The sequence below is a fragment of the Phoenix dactylifera genome, chromosome 3 (assembly GCF_009389715.1).
Source record: "Phoenix dactylifera cultivar Barhee BC4 chromosome 3, palm_55x_up_171113_PBpolish2nd_filt_p, whole genome shotgun sequence".
Taxonomy (NCBI): Eukaryota; Viridiplantae; Streptophyta; class Magnoliopsida; order Arecales; family Arecaceae; genus Phoenix; species Phoenix dactylifera.
In genome coordinates this window covers 21,849,027-21,869,498 of record NC_052394.1, presented here as the reverse complement: position 1 = coordinate 21,869,498, position 20,472 = coordinate 21,849,027, and the positions used below count along the sequence as shown (strand labels likewise).

Sequence of the window (20,472 nt, the reverse complement as noted above, 5' to 3'; positions counted from 1 at the left end):
TAAATATGTTAAACCTATTGGGCTTTAGACTAAATATAATTAACCAAGGTCCAGGGTAGCATTTTTAACATATGCAGAAACATATTTATTCAATTGATACTATTTAGCGGTATTTAATTATGCCCATGAGTAAGAGTTTGGAAACTTGAATTAAGTCTTGCTTTAAGTTAAAAATAATCCCTCTCACCAAGGAAGCTAGGACTTCAAATTTCATGAAGAAAAAGAGGAAGGACTCAAAATAACAATGAGAGTCTGATAGAATTAATTGTGTTGTGTATGAACATGAGTGTGAATAACAAACATAGCGAAGCATTTATGACCAAGAAGGTTTGCATTTTGGAATGAGTTGGTATATCATAACATTATATTGAAGATGCAAAAGCTTCAAGAATTTAATCATATTTATCATGTTGGAAGATCAGGTAATGAAGTAGAACAACAATTGGCAAAGCATGCACTACTTGTAGAAGATTTTCAAACTTGAATGGAAGATTGACCAAATTTTATTGTTAATATTGGTCAAATGATGAAACAAATTCTCTTTAACAAAGATCTTATTTTTTTTTTATCAGAAAGAAAGAGAGGTTATATATACATAAACCTATTCCTATACATATGCATATATGTATGTGTATATCAAACATAATCAACTAAGAAAAAAATCTCAAGGACACGCCATATTATAGGGGAGAGTCAAAAAGACAAAAGAAGATAATTTTTTTTATAGATAATGAGAATCAGTTACTTCATCCTTTCTTCTTGGGATCCATTCGCCATTGTAGCTAGGAGACCCTTTTTCATCTGTAGCTTTCCCTTTCAAACAGCTCAAATGTCTGCTATCCATACAAGCTTCAGAATTAATAAAAAAAACTGAAAAGCCAGAAGAGTTGATCAATTCTCTCTCCTCTCATTCAATCTGCCAATTTATGACATTGTTACATTATTTATTTTTGCTCTTCTTTCTCTTCTCTGTAACATGTCAAGTACCCTCCACTATATCCCTCTCTTTTTCTATGGTTGCACCAACAATGTAGTGGGTAGTGTGGTTTGCAGAAACCCATTCCCCCTCTTTTCTTGCACCTATGCCTCTTGTTCGTTGCAGCGAGGGTTCCTATAGCTGGTGCTTTAAATTATGGTGCACATATACAAACCGTTGCACTAACCAAGTTCTGGTGGGCAAGTAATTAAGATAGATGTGTGGAAATAGAACGTGTCAGGCCAAAAGCTAACGTTAGCAACAGCACGGGCAGAGGGCAGTACGGTGAGAATCGTAGGTGATGTGACCTTTCCCCATCATGTCTTAAATCATCTCACATTCCCCTTCCCCAAACGCCATCCCTCTCTCTCTCTGTCTCTGAGCGGCCTTTTCCACGGCTGCCATTGCTATAATTCAAAGCTTTTTGTCTTTACCGGCAACATTCCAAGTGAGATTTCCATCCTTTTCAAAGGGAGAACAGTGGAGGGCTAAGGGGACATCTGGGAAGCCAGCAGTGGGAAAGGAACCTCACACCAAAGTTGCATCATATGCATGGAGGAATCATAACATATATATATATATATATATATATATATATATATATATATATATATATATATATATATATATATATATCTCCCGGTCTGGACTTTTACCTTCAAGAGCACGTATCCATGTCGTTCCACAATGGATAATGATCCCATTCCCACGCCAGCCCCTCTGAATCACCCACCACTGCAGTTATCACGACATTAATTAATTCCAGGGAGCTCAGATTGTATGTTGGATACGTAGATTTTTTATATCCAATGACTACGACATTAATTAATTTGAACCCTCTCTGATCCTAGTTTTCATTGCGCTGCCTTCTCACATGTGGTAATTATGCGAGACTTCTAAAAGCTTTAATTTTAATCACGAGGAAATACCTTGCATGTGTCCCATGCTAGTTTGATGATCTTTTAAGACATCAGTTTGTGCAGAACCTTCCAACTAGAAAAGGTTGCTTGTAATGTATGTGAAATGATACGTATCCATATAATGCCAACTTTCCTAATGTATTTCTTCGTGAGACATGTCTATCGCCTCTTCTTTTTCCATCTTGTGTTTTCTTTCTTTGATAATTTAAATGCCACGTTATAGTATAAGATGAGAAAAGTAGACTCAGCTGACAGAAAAAGAAAAAAAAAAGAATGAGAGATGGAGAGAGAGAGTGCCGGTAAATAAGATTGAAGATTGCTGAAAGGTGTGGATGCTCGCATATGAACTACTTCGGAGATACTTTTTGGATTGAAAAGAGTGAGCTATCTAGTGTGCTTCGAGATATGCTGTATTTTAACTTTTTTTTGAAGTATTCGTATTAGATATGTATGATTATTCGTTCAAAAAAAAAAAAAAAAAGTGTGGATGCATAAAAGAATACATGCACAGCTCAAAGTTTTGGTTTAGCAGCGAAGCAGATATATGCATCTAGGAATTGCGAATGTTGATGAGTGGGAGGTTGGGAAGACGTCCAATAAATGGCCAATGGCTGGCTCACTCTACCAAAGGTTATCTTTTTTTTGCTGACCGAAACAATGGAGCCTGGGTCCCACGGAATTCCCCCTTGACCCACCTTTTGAGCATCATCTGATCCTTCCCACCTTCACATTTATTTTCCTCGAGAAGAGGAGCCGTGTTCCAATTCTCTCAACTAGAAACTGCTGACAGGAGAGGGGACACGAACATAATGCGTTACAGGAGAACATCTGCATGCAAACGCACAAGGAATTACGCAACGTACCGCACCACAGTCCCCATTCTATAATAGTTTACAGTAAAAACACAAATGCCTTCCCTTCTCGGTGACTGTAGCTCTCCATGGAATTTAAGGAACAAAAAGGCCACGCGTAATTAATGGACTAGTTCTGCTGAGCTCTTTTCCGTGTTATACTGTTCGAACGAAGGAAAGCATGGTTGCATGCGACAGCAGCTCGAGTTGAGGCCTTCTACAAGCGTTAATTTGCAACTTTGCATGGAAGTACCTCAAGCCGTTATAATGGAAATGCTCGCTGATTTTTCACTATAAAAATTTATTTTCAAAGCATTGCTCCTTCAATTTAAGTAGGTTGAGATTGATATATATAACTTTGAGGTGAGTATATGGCACACGGGCTACCACATGCCCATCTCAAGACTCAATAATCAATACCCTCCTCTATGGGTGACCGCATCGCTCATAATTCACAATGATTATGTTTTTAAATTATCTTGTTTCTTATAAAATCTTCATATATGCAAATATGGTTCATGTTGTTGTCATTAACTAGGTTTTACGTTTAAAAATGCTCTTATTTAGACTTTGTAACGTTGTACAACAGATAGTATATATTCTGTTAATCATTTTATCATAGAGACATAGATGCAGCATTGAAGTAAATCATTGAAAACTGTTTTAATGGTCTAAAAATGCAGAGCCATGACCAATTTATTGCTAATATTCTGCACATCTTATGCTTGTGCAGAATATTTAATATAAATGCACCTTCAATTCCCTTTTAACTGGTGCAAGCCTCTTGCTTATAATCGTCTTATAGTCAGTTATATACTTAAAAAAGGGCAAAAAAAGATATGTATATATTGCCTCAGGTTTGAGGCTCAGCTGCTATAGATGAAGTTTCATAATACTTTGTGTCATAGCAGTAGCTATGGAACGAGACTAATGAAATCTTGCTATGGGCGAGCGAAATGTGAATTACTTGCCTGATGCTGAACCCACCCCCTCACGTCTTGAGATATGATCATGTCTTGTGCTTGATGGGACTAGAGCATTTATCACTTGAACATTTAGATCTGAGTTGGAAACCACATCCAGAATTCATTAATGCGAAATCTCCTATAGTATCTATTAATTTCATATATGTGGTTTATAATTCAGACATTTGAATCTAATTTCCGCACACATGTTTCTATTAATTGCATGGCTCTTTTGTCATATCTCAAGTGTGCATTAATGCATGTACACCATTATAATTATATTTAAATATTGGGATTAATCTATCATGCAGTTGCTTGTTTTTTAGTAAAATTTTATGTCTATGTCATATATATGCAACAGCATGAATCCAATTTACTTGTCTTTCAATCAAAATGAACAAGTAATGTCCATGCAAACTACCCTATGGGGTGGATAATTTCTAATAAAGGTCAGTAGAAAATTGTCATAAATTGCAGATGCAACTTTTGACCACTTTTCTGATTCAAAAGTTGAATTTTGTTGAGATTTATGAGATATCAATTTTAGATCTTGGAAAGAACTTTATAATTAGTCCAAGAAATCTAATTATCTCTGCAAAAGGTTTATGTCTTTAAATTTTTTAGAAAACATTACCTTTTTTTTTCTTTTGGAGAAATGGTGGAAAAGTCAACCATTTCATTGCAAATAAATGAAAAATAGGTAACAAAACGAGGCCATCATAAGAGTGCTCCACAAGACTATCTTTCCCACATCAATCTGGAAGGGATGTTCCAAAAAAAAGCTCTCTCCCCAACATCATCTACATAATCGAATTTAGTGCCTATAAAGAACAGGTTACTTCCAGGTCTCGGCTTATCGGGTGGTGGTGCAAAGAACATTTTCGATGATGCAAAGAAGATGAAATACATTACAACAAGTAAAGTCTATAATTAATGATGAAATTTTAGGAATACTCAACAAAATCTATTACCGTAAAGGTTCAATGTTTTTAAGAAATATCACAAATGATATATAATATTGCAAAGGTTCTCCGGAGTATTATTAAAAGTTATTATATAGCGACGGTATCTTATAACTACTACAAAAAATTATATTTTATCGTAATATTTTTAAAAAAATTATTGTAAAAGGTGTATAATGTTGTAAAGATGATTTACTGATGTTGCTAAAATTTTTGATATTGCAACGGTATATTCTAAAGGACAATATTTTTTAGTAATTGGTAGTATATGCAGTTTTGTTGTAGAATATTGACATTTGTTAATAAAATAAATTTTACCATCTATACATCATTATATAACTAATAGTTTTCATTGCCAATTATTTATGATTTATTTTTGTGACAAATTAGTATCTTTGCAAACTGGTTTTGATTTTTTATAACGATAATATTTGAAATTTTAGAAATATATATCGAATAAATTTTAGAAATTATGATATATATCAAGTACTATATGTTCTATTTGCACTTAATAATTTTTAGTAAGTTAAATATGCTATTTTCAGCTTTATTTGACCAAATATGTTCACAAGATGATTACATGATCAGTCAAGTCAGGTAAATAGCTAGAAAAGTGTAGGTTGGGTTCGGCTTGAAATTTTTATTCTATTTCAAAATAGTTTTATATACATTAGTGATTATTACTCAATGAAAGGTGCATATATTGCAAATAATTCATTAATATAGGGAGGTCCATAATAGCTTCTATGCACTCTTCTAAAAGAAATCTTTAATATTCATTGATTATTGGAGGGACAATAAGTCATACTTATTAAAAAACTTGCATGAGAACTGCTTTAACCAAGAATTTGAATAATTGAACTAACTTGATTTATATTAAAAATACAAAAAAAAATTAAAACTACTTAAATAAAATATATACCTAAAGTATTAAAAATATTCTATATTAAATACTATTATTTATTGATTACAACATGAATAAAAAGAATCATGAATTATCTACTATTAAAGAACTTTAGAAAAAAAATACAATTATAGAAATATATTAAAATTATTTATTTTTAAATATTTACATGAAAAGGCTTTTAGAATATTAAAAAGAAATTATTTTTATTTTTCTGCCAAGAAGAAGAAGATTTATTTTTTTATAAAAATAATTAATTACTAAAATAGGAAATGTTACAATATATTTGAAATGAGTATTTTATAACGTGAATAATTTTTGTATAAGTATAATAACCATAACTTTATGCTAGAAGCTAATATTCTCTTAGTGGTTGAGTAATAGGTAACAATCCAAGAGGTTTTAAGTTCAAACCCATGGTTACAAATCCTAACTATAGGATGACTAAATACCATACTTTTAACAAAGTTACCTCTTATATATACCGATGGTTACAAAGCATCATTATAGGATGACTAAAGACAATACTTTCAACAATGTTACCTCTTGCCATGGTTTCCTAACTCTTGATATTGGTTTAATCAACGATTTGCTATATTTTTTGCCATAATTTTAACCACCACTATAAACCTTTTATGTTGTAGTGAGCAAGGAATAGACAAGAATTTTTCTCCCTCCAAATTGCCTAAAGCAGGGCTGGCACTATGCATGCTTAATATTTCCTGAAAGAGATTGAACAAAAATGCATCTCAATAACAGATAATCAATATTTTATCACATCTCTCACACATCATACATGATTGACCTGTTCCCCGTTGACGTTTTCTTTAATTCTCCCCAGTCAAAATTTTGACATTTCCATAAATACCTCACACAAGATAGATAAGTCCACCAAAATTCAAAAGGCGATTAGAAGGTTTCAATAGAGAAGACTTCATAGTCATCTAACCTTTGCTGGGGTAGGGGAAGTTCTAATGGTGGCAGAACTTATATATAAGTCGAAACTCAATTCAATCTAAAAGCTTAAGCTTGTACCAAAAAAAAAAAATCTAAAAGCTTAAACCATGCAATCCTCAACATTTTCTGCCTTAATATATGAGCCAATTTAATTAACTCTCTTTCGAGTCTAATCCATTACTCTTTGGTCAAACTTTGTACCTAATTACTTTTTTGAGAACACCACGTGTTATTGCTCCAACTCAATATCTATTCTTTATGCACCACACTTTGATGTAGTATGTTGCAGCTCTTTAGATCCTTAAAACAACTTGCTCTTTCAAGCCTAAGCTTGTCCTCAATCCAACCTAGTTTTTGTTCCATTGAGTCAGCTTGCCACATTGAGTCTATTTGTTGCACCCACTCAGCATGCCACGGCCTACTAGCCCATGAAACAAAGCTACCAATTCCAACACCTTTACAACTTCTATAGTTGTCCAAGGTCGTAGATTCATTAGCTTTGATATTATTTGTTAAGGAGGAGAAAGGAGTTCAAGTTTAACCTAGAGAAGGTTTTAATATACAAGTTGAAACTCGAGTCAACCTAAAAAATTGCATCATTATAACAATCAAAATATCCTTTTGAACGTCCATTTTAGTTTAAGCTATGACAACACAATGATTGTCTAGTGGCAAGCATGTATCGATACATACATGACACATATAAATTAAAATTAGAATTTATATACATATTAAACCATTTAATACAACTAATAAAAGTATTTGGGCAAATGCACATATGTCAAAAGAAAATAATCCCCCACCCCCGAGTTTCCGATACGTCCATCTTGGACGGAGGTAAGTGGGGTGGTGCGGGTTTTGTTATTCTGGACCCGTCTGCCAGGGTCGCGGCTGCTGGGAGCAGTCAATTTTTCGGCATTTCGGTTCTGGGTGTGGAGTTGAGGGCCGCTTGGGCGGACCTTTGTTACACCCGGTGTGTTGTACGGGCCAGTTCCATTGTCCTGGAGGGAGACTCGGCCACAGTCATTAGTTGGATTCGAGGGGGCCCGAGGGGTAATGGTTGTGTCCACCCTTTGCTCCGAGATATTTGGACAATGGTCAGGAACGGAGAGACCTTCTAGGCAAAACATGTTTTCCGTGAAGCTAATGAGACAGTAGACTGGATGGTTAGTTATGTAGCCAGTCACTCCAGTAGTATCCTATGGGCTGGAGATGGGGAGTTGCCCCCGACACTTCAAGGTATTCAGTTTTTTAATTTTATTGGGTGTATCCGTACTCGTCAGATATGATCCACCCGCCTTAGCAAAAAAAATAATAATAATCAAAAATTATAATCATTATAATTTGGCTATAAAAATTCATCAAAGTCATATTATAATATTCTTTGAGTATTTATATTGAAATTATAATTTTGAAAATAAAAATGTTTAGCATATAATTATTACATTGCTTAAGAATAGCTGCACTATTTTGAGTATAATTAGCAGAAAATCTTGTAACACAGACTAATTAATTAAATTCTCATCTTTTTTTTAAAAAAAATTGTGTTTTAATAATGAAATGATATAGACAATAATTACTATTAAATAGATCGGCATTAGTTGAAGAAGATAAAAACCCCCTGCTCAAAGCCCTCTGCCCTTGCCCTCGCCCGGTCCGCTAAAAACCATGGCCTCCCACCATCAGAAAGCACAAATCTTTTCGTGTCATTGCCAGCTAATCGTACGGTTCAGATTCACGGAGACCCGGTCGGAATCCAATAAGAACGTGAGATCTGCATCCTCGAATTAAGGCATTCAAATCCGAACCCGAAATTCTACGGCCACGATCGCTTCTCGCCGTGGTTTTATTTCTTTCGAAGTCCGTCCCCTTCCTGGTCCCCGTTGCGCACCCGTTCTCACTCTCCTGGCGGCGGTGATGGAGCTCGGCGACTCGCCGGGGTTCGGTCTTCGGTTCTCTTCTCTCCAGGTCGACCACTCAAAACCCTAGCTCTCTTTCTCGCTTTCCTCCTCCTTCTCTTCGAATCCCGGCAGTGATGGTCGTCTCGCGCCGTCGCGGCGGTGAGAGGATGTAGAGGGAACGCGGTCGCGATCCTAAACCTCACATTTTCGAACCCTATCTGGCCTTAAACCTAGGTGATGGGCTTGGGAATTGGATTGTTCGAGTGGGCCGTCAGCTCAGGTTAAGCTGGCATGGCTGAGCTCGGCTGGAGCTTGAAATCCCGAAGCTTGGCTTCTAGGGATTGGGCAAGGCTTCAGAAAGGGTGTAGCGTATGAAATATTGGATTTTCACAGCTTTTGGTTGTAGGAATTGGCACTTCGTTGAACTGGAGGATGATGATGTGGCATTTTTGAGCTTACATTATCGAAAGGCTTGATAATTTGGACATTAAAACTGTGAAAGGGGGTTGGGGTGCAGAGCAAGAAGATTTGATATCCTCTTGTTATTTGTGAGGTCCGTACCATGGTTCTTTGCAATCTCAAAAGAATAAGAGAAAAATTTCCTTTTCTTGGTTAGGTTTTTCCGCTTTGATTTTCTATTTGATATTCTGTTGTTATCTGTGATGCCATCTCTTCCATCTGATTGGAACAAGTTGAAAAAATTGGGTCTGCAAAGAAACTAGGGGGGGATACACCTTGTTCAAGTTTTGCTTATGTAGGAAAATGAGCACAAGGAGCAACATTGGATGAGGATGGTCAGGTATTTTCACTATATGATGCTCTAAAAGAATGTCTGAATGCAATCTGATGGGGCAGATGGACCAATGCAAGGCTAGGATTGGTGTCAGTGCTCTCTAGGAGTTTGGTGCAAAGGATCCTAAGTTGAATGTGTGATATTTGAAGTATCTAAATGAGAATTTTGATGTGGGTCATTTGAACTCAAGGTAATATATGCTACTAGATCAATCAATCTCTGCCTTTGGGCGCCATTTTTCCAAGAGAACGACATTCAACATAAGTTATTTGACATCTTATCTGTTTGCATTGGATAGAGTTCTCACAATTGTGGATTTCTGAACTCCACGCTTAATAAAGATTTGCTAGAGAGTCTCACCTTCAAACAGTGTTGTTTGGTTCTTGCTAGCATCCTATATGATCCATCTGATAAAATTCCCTTAGCTTACTTGTATAGTTGTATGCATGGTTTAGTTTCTTCATCATCAGTGATGTACGAGTTAGTATGTGAGAAAGAAGGAATCATGTGAATTGCCTTGAAGAAGTCAGTGAAAGGGCTTATCATGGGAAGGGTGAGCATGTCATAGTGTTGGTCTTGTTGGGGTGTGGCAAAATGTATATAACCGGATTTTTTGGTTATCGGAGAGTTGAGGGATGACGGGCTTCATTTTTCTTGCTGATGGAAGGGTTTAAGGGAACGGTGCTGGGGGCCTTCTAGTTGATGATAGATATCTTGCAAACTTTTAAGATTTAAAGATGAGAAGATGTGGAGGCTCGGTTTATTGGTAATGATGGAACAATTGTTAGATATTTATTATAGATTATATGTGACTGATGTAGACGAGGACAAAATTAGTTGGATGCCTATGTCTCAAATTGTTGCCTCACAATGTCGAGATTTCAAGAAATAGTGTAGCAGGAAAGGGCTTCCATGGTGAACTGAACTGAACTCCTATGGCAAATCCATGCATCATGCAGTAAATAAGCTCCCAAAACCATGTTTTCTAACAACATTTTCATCTTCTCTCATGGAAGTGGCGTAACTTTTTTTTAGACTTAAAGAATCTGATGTTCAAATCTTTGCTAGATATAACATGTTCTGTAGCTAAACAAAAGAAGAAATACAATAGTTTAGATGTGGTTACTCTAGGCGGCTGGAACCTTTTTTTGATCCAATAATAGATGACTGTCAAATCCCCTTGTAAAGTAATTCTTTCTTGGTAAGAACTTATTATAATAATGGGAAATAGGACTAGAGTTGCTTGGCCATATCTTTGAACCTAAAGAAGGCTTTATATAAATAGGATTGTTCAAAGAAACAAAAGATAACAAAAAAAAAAGTGGACCAGCTGGTAGCTGGCCCTTCTTTGTGCTCTAGGTAAGGGAGCCTCCTCTTCAACTGTCCTACTATGTATTGGACATTTTAAATCTGAAGAATACTCTGAGAAGATCCTTTCTTTTTGACTCTTGAAGAGCTCGAGATGAATTGTTGGATTAAAAGTTCTTTTTTCTCGTCATTTTTTCATAGTGTGATGCCACAGTGAGACTGTGGTGCTTTCAAACCTCAAAGAGATTCTTAGGTCTGGAGCAATTCTACTTACTATTATTTGTTTCACCTTTCACTCATTTTCTTTTTGTCTTTTGTCCTCTTAAACTAATTCAGTCCTTTTATCTGTAATCACAGTGCTTAAACAAGTTATGAATCAACTTATAACAGTCCTCGCTGACTCACCAAGCACTACGACCTTCCTCCACAACAAACAGATCTGCTTCTGTCCAGCCACCTTATCCTCCATTTTGTGAACCTGTAAATGGTGAAACCTTTTCTCTTCCAAGCAGCCCTCTTTGTGACAGAAATCCAATTAAAACTGCAGAACCCTAAACCTTTAATCAATCCTAAACATTAATTACCAATATTTTTTTGACAACTTGATCTTATTCACATATATTGGAGTTTGGGTCTGGACCTGAAATTCTATCAATTCTTTGGTTCAGCCCTAAGCATCTTCCCATCATTTCTATTAGGTCCTTTCCTCTTCTCTGTCTTACATTTTGTATTGCTTGTGAGGTTTCTTTCATTAGGAGTAATCCATCCAAGCAAAGGTGTACGAGCAGGTTGTTATAGGTTCAATTAAGGGTGCATAAATTTGAGATTTGCTGCCCCATTCCACTGCTACTCCTTGTTTCACTCCCTTTCCATTTGGCAGGTTGGGGTTGGGGAGGGGGAGTGCGGTTAATGAGGTTTCATGTATAAGAATGATGGAAGATGGTATCAGGGATATTCATATGATCATAAGTTCGTAATGTTCGCTTAATAATCATGCTTGCTCTATGTTGAATCTCCAGTACTTGAGATTTCTTCACATTCATTTATTTAATAGCTAGATTTTCCATCACTTATTGACAAGTTTTTTACTTCCTCTATCTTATAGAGTGTTCGCTTCCTTTGCTAGCTAATGAAAAGGAACATTCGAGCCAAGTGTTATGATGGAAAAAGTACATGATGATCCAGAGCCAAATCCTGCATCTATATCAGAGGTGATTGGGGAGCCTGCTATCATAATTAACGGCGTACCAGCTGTGCCTCCTGTTGCTACAACATCCATTCCTCTTGACACCACAAATGATGCTGGATCAAACGATGATCCATATTTTGGTGAATGGCTGGAAGGAAGGAAAGTTCTGAAGTTATTTGGAGATCATTATTATTCTGGAGAGGTGGAGAAGTATGACAGCGAAACAAATTGGTACAGAGTGACATATGAAGATGGGGATTTTGAAGATCTTGAGTGGCATGAACTGGAGGATGTGTTGTTACCCCTTGACATTTCTATTCCACTAAAAGCCCTGGCTTTGCGAAGATGCAGGTATGAGAAATCCACTTGCCAGTCAGGAGTTTCTATGACTAAAACAAGAAAAGGTCGTGCTAAAAATGTAGGAAGTGTGAAAAAGACATTGGAGCTCCTTGAAGCATCCCAAACGAGTGAATTAAAGGGTAAAAAGCAAGTAGAATTAGATTTTGGTAGCAAAAGGCGGCAAAGCATAATTCAAACAGAAAGTACTAAAACTTCTTTGCAAGTGTGCTACTCTGACAAATCTGTATCTGAACCAGGCAAAGACATAGCTATCTCAGAAAAATTTCAGAATGCAGAAAGCATGGTGAGTTTATCGGAGCTTTTGCAAAAGCCAACTGCATCAGAACTTGAAAGACAATTAGTACAGGCTACTCCAAATAAGGAAGTAACTACACAGGAAACTTCAAATAGGCAAAGAAAATTTCAGAAACAAAGTGGGAGAACTACTAGAGCTGAAAAGCAAAAAAGAAGAAAATTCTTGGTTCAAGGTACTGCTTTGGAATTAAAGAAGTTTCCTGAATAATTCTTGTGACAAGAAAAGCTGAAAGAGAAAATCATATCTCACTCATATTCTCCGTATATGTATATGATGCAAAGATAACTAAAACAGCTGAAAATAGAAATTCTGTTCATAGAATATCCAAGAAAACATGTCATATTTTGGCCTCTCTCTTTTCTTTTCCTGTACAAGTATATGTTGTCCATCAATATTTCTTGGCTCCATTCTAAAAGTTCTCCTTGTGGAAATGGAAGCGGGTTGTGGTGGTATGACTGAATTCTTGTGAAAGATCTCTCAGTTGTTTTGTAAGTGTTGGAGATCCGCAGTAGAAAACACCTGCAGTCCACAAATTAAGAAGTGCACAAATAATATAAATGCCCTGATCACTTGAGTAAAGCTTACCTATGCGAGAAGACTTATGTGTATTAGCTAAGTCTGAGAACACTTTCCTCCAGTTTGGCCTTGCAAAATGGGTCCGAATCTGTCATGCATGAGTTAGAAATAAGCCAAGCATATTCTTTTGCTTGATATTGCAACAAATTTATAGCTGAAAGATAATTACCCGACTGCCAGAGACAATATCAACACCATTCTTGGCATGCTGTAGTGACTGAACCATTGCAATCAGAGCTGACCTTGCATCACCTTCTTCATACACACTGGTCAAGTAGTTGTGCATTTCTATAACATTCTGCAATAGCCAGACATTTTTAACCGGTTAGTTTGCAAAGGAAGATGGAAGTGAAGAGTAAAGGGTAAAGGAAGCAACAGATTTTCTAGGAAGTACATTATGGTCACTTTCTGCCACATCATTCATGACACCTTTAAACCATTCAAAGGAACCCTGTTCCCTTGTCACCCAATAGAAGTAAGCTCTTCCTGGACTATTTCCTTTGATGTTGTGTACATCTGACTTGTGTATATTCTGTACTTCCTACATCAATTTCAACCCTGTCAGTATTCTTCTTTTTGTTTAGTGATACTTTTTTTTAATACATTTAAAACAGTATTGTATATAACTTACTTCATTTGACTTCAGATTGTTGAGGAGATCCTTTAGTATGCTGATAAATGGAGTTGCACCAATTCCAAGCCCGATGAGCAAAAGAATATCATATTTTTTGTAATTTTGAGCTGGTGCACCATAAGGCCCATCTATCAGGAGCTTTGGGAATCTGCAAGAGAGTCCTATTACTATGGGAAGCTCGGGGTTGCTGAAATTTTACCCAGTGTGAGTTTGTGAAAACCATAATCTATTTTCTGCTCACCTAGCTTCTTGAATTTGAGCATCTGCTACAACTGTTGTTTCAAGTCTGACTAGGTTGGCCTTCTTAGACAAAACTTGTGATTCACAAACCTGTATAAGAGAAATTTGTTTTAGTTATTGTGCCTTCTAAATTTGATGTTCGCTAGAATTTCTAACTGCTTTTATTGACTTGATCTAACCTTTCCAAATAAATTCCTGAGCTCTGTTGTCCAGTCTCCCAAGGTCCGGATATGAACACTTAAGTAGTCATCTCCTGGTGCGGAAGTGATGGAGAAGGGATGCCTGTTAAAATCAAATTAGAAGCTGAATACAGGAAAATTATAATTCGGACATATTATCTCTGGAGGTGGTTAACATATACCATTCAAAGGGTGAGACATCTGGACATTTGACAAATAGGTACATTCCACTCATGTATTTGAAACCTGGTGGCCTTTTCATTTGTATTGAAAGAACATTGCCTGGATATATTGCTGCCTGTATGATACACAGAAGATATAGATTTATTATTTTTTCTGTTGATTTGATCCTGAATGCTCATTCTTCTACTACTTGAGGCCATAGATATCCATGAGGGGTCGCTTACCTTAACAATGCTCACACGATAGTTTTTCTCGCGAAATTTTCTGATTAGTCTCTCACAGGCATAAAAGAGGACTGGAATTGATAGATACATCCACGTCTGCAGAAACATTAGATTTTTATTTTTCTTCATATCATTCATATTTGCTGATAATGATCTTTTAGAAATTTATATACTGCAGAGAAGGCATGGCCTTACCGTCTTCTTGTACCATTCCCGAGTGAGATAAATGAAGTAGGAATGCACAACCAGGAGGACATACACAAGCACTAGAAGATGGTGGGCATACCAAAATGCATTGAATCCAGCTAAGTGGTGCATAGGTGATGGCAACTTTACCACACTTCTTCGGAAAGAATGTGTGGCTAGGGTGAAAGAGAATGCCATTATGATGACCATGAGGACACCAGTGACCCCTGGAGCACTGGATAATAGAGTTAAATATGTGGGTTGCTGATAGCTGAAATTTGGTCCTAATAAAATCATGAATTTCGGCTTTGGGCATGTGATTAATCTTGGAAAATCACATGTTACATGAGCAACTGTATGAATAAGAGCCCCGATTGTGATGGCCAATGCAATTGTCTGCAAAAGATGCAAATGGAAAGAAGAATAAAAATTGTGTTAAAGATCTTTTCAGTAGACTCGGTGGTGGAAGGGCCTCCTTACCTTGTGGAAGTTGATGTTATCATCAAATGGGATGAGCCTACCAAGAGCAGTTGATCTGAGCGTTGTAAGGGTGTTTCGACAAACAGGGAGGAGAATGAGTGCCATGTTCAGTTTCAGGGTCTCTGCTGCACCCTTGGCTACACACACGCAATAGCCCATCACTTCATATGCTGATCTCCGCCTGTACTGGTAAAATTTCCATATAAATAGTGCTATGTTCAGTATCAGCCATAGTGAAAGAACCCAAATCCTCCTCCAGTTCTCATGAACGAAATCTGCTGTCTTGCTGACACTTCTGTTGATTGGGTTTCTGTACTGCTTTGGTATCATTGTTCTCGCAAGGCTATGACTACGTTTGACTGTTTTCTCATTTCCCTGTGAGCTCACCATCCCTCGCAGTAATGTCTCAAGCTGCCAGATCTGGTGAAATGATTGAGAATGGTAAGTACTACTATCTTTGAACTGCTAGATCTCATGTTTGAACAAATTTGGGAACTTATTGGAAATCATGACAGGTTTCTCGGTACCTCAATATAGCCAAGATGGTCAGGGTCTAGTTCCTCCATTATGAGAGCAGCATAGGTTGCAGCATGCCCCTTGAGTTTTGCAAGTTTGTTTGCCGAGGCACTCAAAATGATGACCTTTGGATGAAGACACAGATCGGAATCAATTTTATTCGAAATCTTAATTGATAAAAGCAATTCTTGACAAGGAATTGACAGGAATTCAGAGGGCTTAAGCTGCAGACCTCTTTGACCTCATCTTCTGTAAGTTTTCCATCCCCATTCTTGTCACACCTAATGCAACAGAGCAACTTACATCAGGTAATTACTGTGTTGTCAAAGTGCTGAAAAGAGAAAGGTAAGGCATTATTACATGTCAAAGAATATCCGTAGCCGGGAATCAAAGTTTTGGTCTGTCATCTCTTCCCAGAACTCCTTTAATTCATCTACTGTAATTCCGTTCTCCGGTTCCAGGTTCCTCCGTCTTGCTAGGGTAACAAAAAGCTCCCCAGCGAACTCCTTGGAATCAGCCATCCCTTTCAAAAGGAATTCAGCTTGAATATTAGAGCCTCATAACTTCGTGCCTAGATCTTTTACTTCCAGTTCTCCCTACTTTCACTATTATTTGTTTGGAATGGAAATTTTGCCATGCAAACATTAGTTATCATTGGTATTGAGCTAGAGATGCTTATGTAATGCTCGATTAAGATCCTTTTCTTCTAAGAAATGCTCTTGATTTTTGCATTGCTTAATATAAATTTCCATATCAGTCAAATCAAATGGACACTGGTTCGCAAATCTACTTCTTATTCAAGTGGTTATGATCTAGATGTTTGTAGTTTCAGTGTCTCTTCTGCCATAGTATAAGAATACAGGAAGCTGCGCTGGCATTGATGGACCAATATCAGGTTGATGCAAAGGGACACTGTTTACAAAATAAAACTCTAAGATCACATAGTTTTCATCACAAACTTGCAGGCTTTCTGCGAGGTTATTATGAACTGTTTTTAATCGAAATATTTTGTTTTGTGCAGTGAAGGACCTCAGAAGTGCTGAGATGGTGGGTGACCTTTTCTTTCCATTTGAAATACTGAGAAAGAAGAAGTTTTGCTCGAGGAAGCAAAGAGAGACTAACCAATGCAGCGCCCAAAATTTTCCTTGGGTAGCCTTCCATTGATGGCGAATTGGTCGAACCGCTTCTCCACGGCCTTCCACCCATTCTCCTTGCCGCCTGCTGTTTTATCGAGAAAACGAAGGCTCTTGAGCCCCAATTCTGCACTGGATTGCATCCTCCGCATGGCCTTTCCCATCGGGTTCCTCACTGCCCGCGGTGAGAGCCGTTTTATCTCCTCCTTGATCTTCAAGGGCTGCGACATCAGTATCCTTGCAAAGCTTCGCTGTGGTTCGGGTCTTGGAGGTTTTGGGGCTGCTGAATTGTGCACAAATGGGATCGCCGGAGCTGATCCGTTGTCCATGCTGTGAATGGCGACGCTCTCGAGCTCATGTGCTGAAGGATTGGCTGGCGGCACAACAGCATATTCATGTGATGATCCCATTTTCTTAATCCTTATTGGTACTTACAGAGCTCAGGAGAATTCTCTCTATGGAGGTGTTGCAGGCTCCATGGATGGAGAGAGAGAGAAACGGTCAAATAGAGAACCGGGTTTGGGCGGGTGGAGGATGGTTAGAAGGAAGGGGTGAGGGAAATTATAGCCGTTATTGGTGGGGCTCATCGCTGCGGTGTAAACAACACCAACCTCGAACACTCGCATATAGAATAATATGCGGATCCAGATCTGTCGTCCATGTTTCCCACTTTAAAGCATCACGTCCGTAGATAATTGGCGTCCTGCTCGCAGACGGTGCATTTATTATCCGCACAGAATTCCCTATGCATGTATCCGTTGTCTGCCGTAGCCGAAAGAGAGTTGTTGGGTGGTTCATCTCGCTTTCGCCATCTCATGTCCCGAGATCTCGTTTCTGCATCTCATCTACAGTGATTTTTAGCCGTCCGATCTAATTCAAAAAAAAAAAAAAAAGGTGTTTGAGCCCACGACGTGGACCTTCCACCCGACGACCCTTTCGTTAGCTGGATTCAGCGGACGTGATGATGCTCTCTGATTAGGTGGTCCTAGCGATCTCCACCGTTATTTCGTACAGAACCCTTGTGACATATTCCTTTCATGTCACGTAAAGGTCGTGCCAAACTTGTACACAACGAAGGCCCAAAGGATGCTTATCATTTGTTACACCCAGTGGCTAGGAAATGCTTTGGATGTATCTCTTTGAGAACACATTTCTCCGCTATACAGTGGATTGCATGCATGGATGACATTTGAGGTGAACTTTTTATTAAAAAAAAAGAGAAAGATGTTGAGGTGAACTTTTTAAAAGAGAGGTTTATCGTTCCTTCTAAATCTGTTGTGGTGATCACTATCAACTTGATCAATTGTGTCGGACCATCGGAGGGTGGTACAGTGTCTTAAAATGATTTTCAGTGGCATGGATCATATGTTATGCTTTAAGTTCATTGTGCTCATGACTATCAAAGGCATGTGGATCGTATGGTATGCATTAAGTCCATTTCAAACTTTGTCAATGTGGAGCCACTTTTATGATTATCACAAAACAGAAGGTGCAAATTGGAACACGGATACCACGTTCAAAGCAAAAGAGAGGAATCTCTTTATTGATGAATGGTGATTGAAAAGACTAAGAGAATATATGCGTAGTGATTGATTAATATTATTTTTGAGTGCAATGCTTGCATGAATCACTAGGATGAATTGATTTGTGCTGTGTGATGATCTCAGACCCTTGTTTGCTCATCACACGATAGAAATTACGAGCCTTTTGCGCTGTGATATAGATATGCTCCTTAGCAATATAGCATGGCACTTCATGTGATCAAACTTTTAAAAGTTCGTCGATTGAGATGGTGGCAAGAGCTAAGTATCTCAAGTGACAACTTTGAAGTTAACTCATCCATTAAGTATGATAATTTAGATAAAAGTTGATTCAATTATTAGGGTAAGGAGCAGCTTTTTTTCTGTATATTTCCTGTTTCATCCATCAATTATTGCTTTTTTCTATTTGTTGATGGTAAAAGCGCACCGAACCAAAAGTCGTTATCTTCTTTCTCATGCTACCCTACTTTACATGGAACATATGTTTTTATTTCGACAGTAAAATGATAGATGCTATCCTCGCATAGCATAAGTGGCCATCAAAATATCTAACCAAGCTATATTGAATTGCTTCAATATTTGTCGATCATGGAGCCTGTCTTTCTCAAATTTCTATCATTAAACTTTATCCTGCATAATTTTTGAACTATTAACTAGAATTGAGGAAACCTTAAATTCAACTAGTCGCTTATATGGTAAAACTAATTATTTTAAAAGAATAAAATGGTGCAAACCCGTCCATGAATGAGATACCACATTCAATTTTGAACAAATATCCGTACATAGTATCCTAGCCATATTACATAAACTCTCTGCATCTCCATTTTTTGCTTGCTTTCATCCTCCATATCTCCTCCTCTGAGCCATAGAGAATTAATACAGGGTCATATATACTTGTATCGAGTTATTCCACATGTATGGACATGGAAGCTCATGTATACATAATTATGCCAGTAATAAGCAATTGGCACTAGGAGAAGCAACGTGAGTTAAGTGTATGCTCCTCATTTGCAACAACTCGTGTACAGAGAAACTGAAGTCATTTTCTCACGGCAATCAAGTCGTGAGAGTAAGCTCGTTCCTTCAAAAAAAAAAAAAAGAATGGTAGGCACGTTTGGAGTCCAAGGGCCCCACCCTTCCCTTCCTCCAGCCTGGCTATCTGTACTCCCTATTCAATTTCTTTTGTTTGGTTCTTCTAGTGTGGGGGTGAGAACCCATTATTTCTTCAACTCTTGTACGTATGCTTTCAAGAAGAAGACAAACTAGTCTTTCATTCTCTCTCTCTCTTTCTTTCTCATATACACACAAATAAAAAAAAAAAAAATCTTTCATTAGGTTTTGAGTATTATTTCTGACAAGTTGTCCTATATTCCAATCCTTTTGCCTCACATATCAACACCAAACACATGGTTGGATTCTCCAACCACATGGTTGGATTCGTAGCAGGTGGATGGGACTTCCCAGTTTGACACTATCTAATTAATGGAAGCCAATGGTTATATCCAAATAGGTTAGACTAAATTTGAAGGTACATGTCAGCCAGCTAAGTGAACAAATACACATTAAGAAATTAATCAGTTTGATGTTATTAGAGAAAACCTTCCTTGGTTTGACTGCCATTTTATGATTAATATTTACATTCTAGGCGTTCTTGATTCAATCATCAGTCCGTACGCATTTGAGCTTCCTCTTCATGAACACTTAGATAATCCAAGGGCTATACCAAGGGCTCGAAAATAAAACTGCTGCTCAACAGTTACTAAGCATACACACATGGCAACTAACCAAACAAAGATTACAATGCTTGCTAATAAATACAATGCTTTCAATACTAAATTTCTTAGCCCCTAAAAATCCCAATTTGCACCACCTAAGCTTTAAGGTAAATGCCAGTTAATTTAAGAGATGGGTAGTAAGAAAAATGGTCAGTGGAAATTTTAACAAAATGAGTTGCCAAAAACTACGATAAACTGAATGCTACTAAGCTTCACAGAATCCAAGAAATAAAAAAGCTGCCCATTAAAGAAGTGCTTCGAGTACTGATCCAAACTTGCAACATGATTCTAACTCCTCGACCTCCCATGTGAACGATTCATTTTAGCTCCTCTCCACACTCCTCCTTTTATTTTAGAGCTTAGAAAAGAATGGCACTCCCCAGTATTTTATTCTGCTTCTTTCTTCCTCAACCTCAGTCTCAAC

The 20,472-nt window shown here is 37.5% G+C and overlaps 2 protein-coding genes and 1 long non-coding RNA gene across 8 annotated transcripts; 2 read left to right on the top strand and 1 right to left on the bottom strand.

Moving 5' to 3' along the window:
- The first annotated feature begins 8,389 nt into the window (after positions 1-8,389).
- Positions 8,390-14,133, top strand: LOC103702835 (dirigent protein 17-like). Of its 5 annotated transcripts, XM_026802891.2 has the most exons (4): positions 8,390-8,503; positions 11,643-12,553; positions 13,604-13,795; positions 14,045-14,133. In XM_026802891.2, exons 2-3 carry the CDS (start codon positions 11,695-11,697, stop codon positions 13,609-13,611), a joined length of 867 nt encoding a protein of 288 aa, XP_026658692.1. In that variant the 5' UTR covers positions 8,390-8,503; positions 11,643-11,694; the 3' UTR covers positions 13,612-13,795; positions 14,045-14,133. The 5 variants fall into 5 exon arrangements, with proteins under 5 accessions (XP_026658692.1, XP_008783639.1, XP_026658689.1 ...); XM_008785417.3 differs by lacking the exons at positions 13,604-13,795; positions 14,045-14,133 and having other exon boundaries at positions 11,643-12,077; positions 12,323-12,543; XM_026802888.2 differs by lacking the exons at positions 13,604-13,795; positions 14,045-14,133 and having other exon boundaries at positions 11,643-12,618.
- On the bottom strand, positions 12,565-17,241 carry LOC103702834 (putative respiratory burst oxidase homolog protein H). Its single transcript, XM_008785413.3, has 15 exons — positions 16,722-17,241; positions 15,960-16,122; positions 15,832-15,880; positions 15,611-15,724; positions 15,084-15,503; positions 14,613-14,999; positions 14,418-14,513; positions 14,193-14,308; positions 14,011-14,113; positions 13,833-13,921; positions 13,589-13,739; positions 13,352-13,498; positions 13,127-13,255; positions 12,967-13,045; positions 12,565-12,900 (listed from the first exon to the last, which is right to left on the bottom strand). Exons 1-15 carry the CDS (start codon positions 17,140-17,142, stop codon positions 12,791-12,793), a joined length of 2,574 nt encoding a protein of 857 aa, XP_008783635.1. The 5' UTR covers positions 17,143-17,241; the 3' UTR covers positions 12,565-12,790.
- On the top strand, positions 15,088-18,185 carry LOC120103857. Of its 2 annotated transcripts, none has more exons than XR_003384810.2 (3): positions 15,088-15,524; positions 15,599-15,850; positions 16,621-18,185. It is a non-coding gene; the product is annotated as an uncharacterized LOC120103857 (long non-coding RNA). The 2 variants fall into 2 exon arrangements; XR_603364.4 differs by having other exon boundaries at positions 15,599-16,494.
- Positions 18,186-20,472: the final 2,287 nt, after the last annotated feature.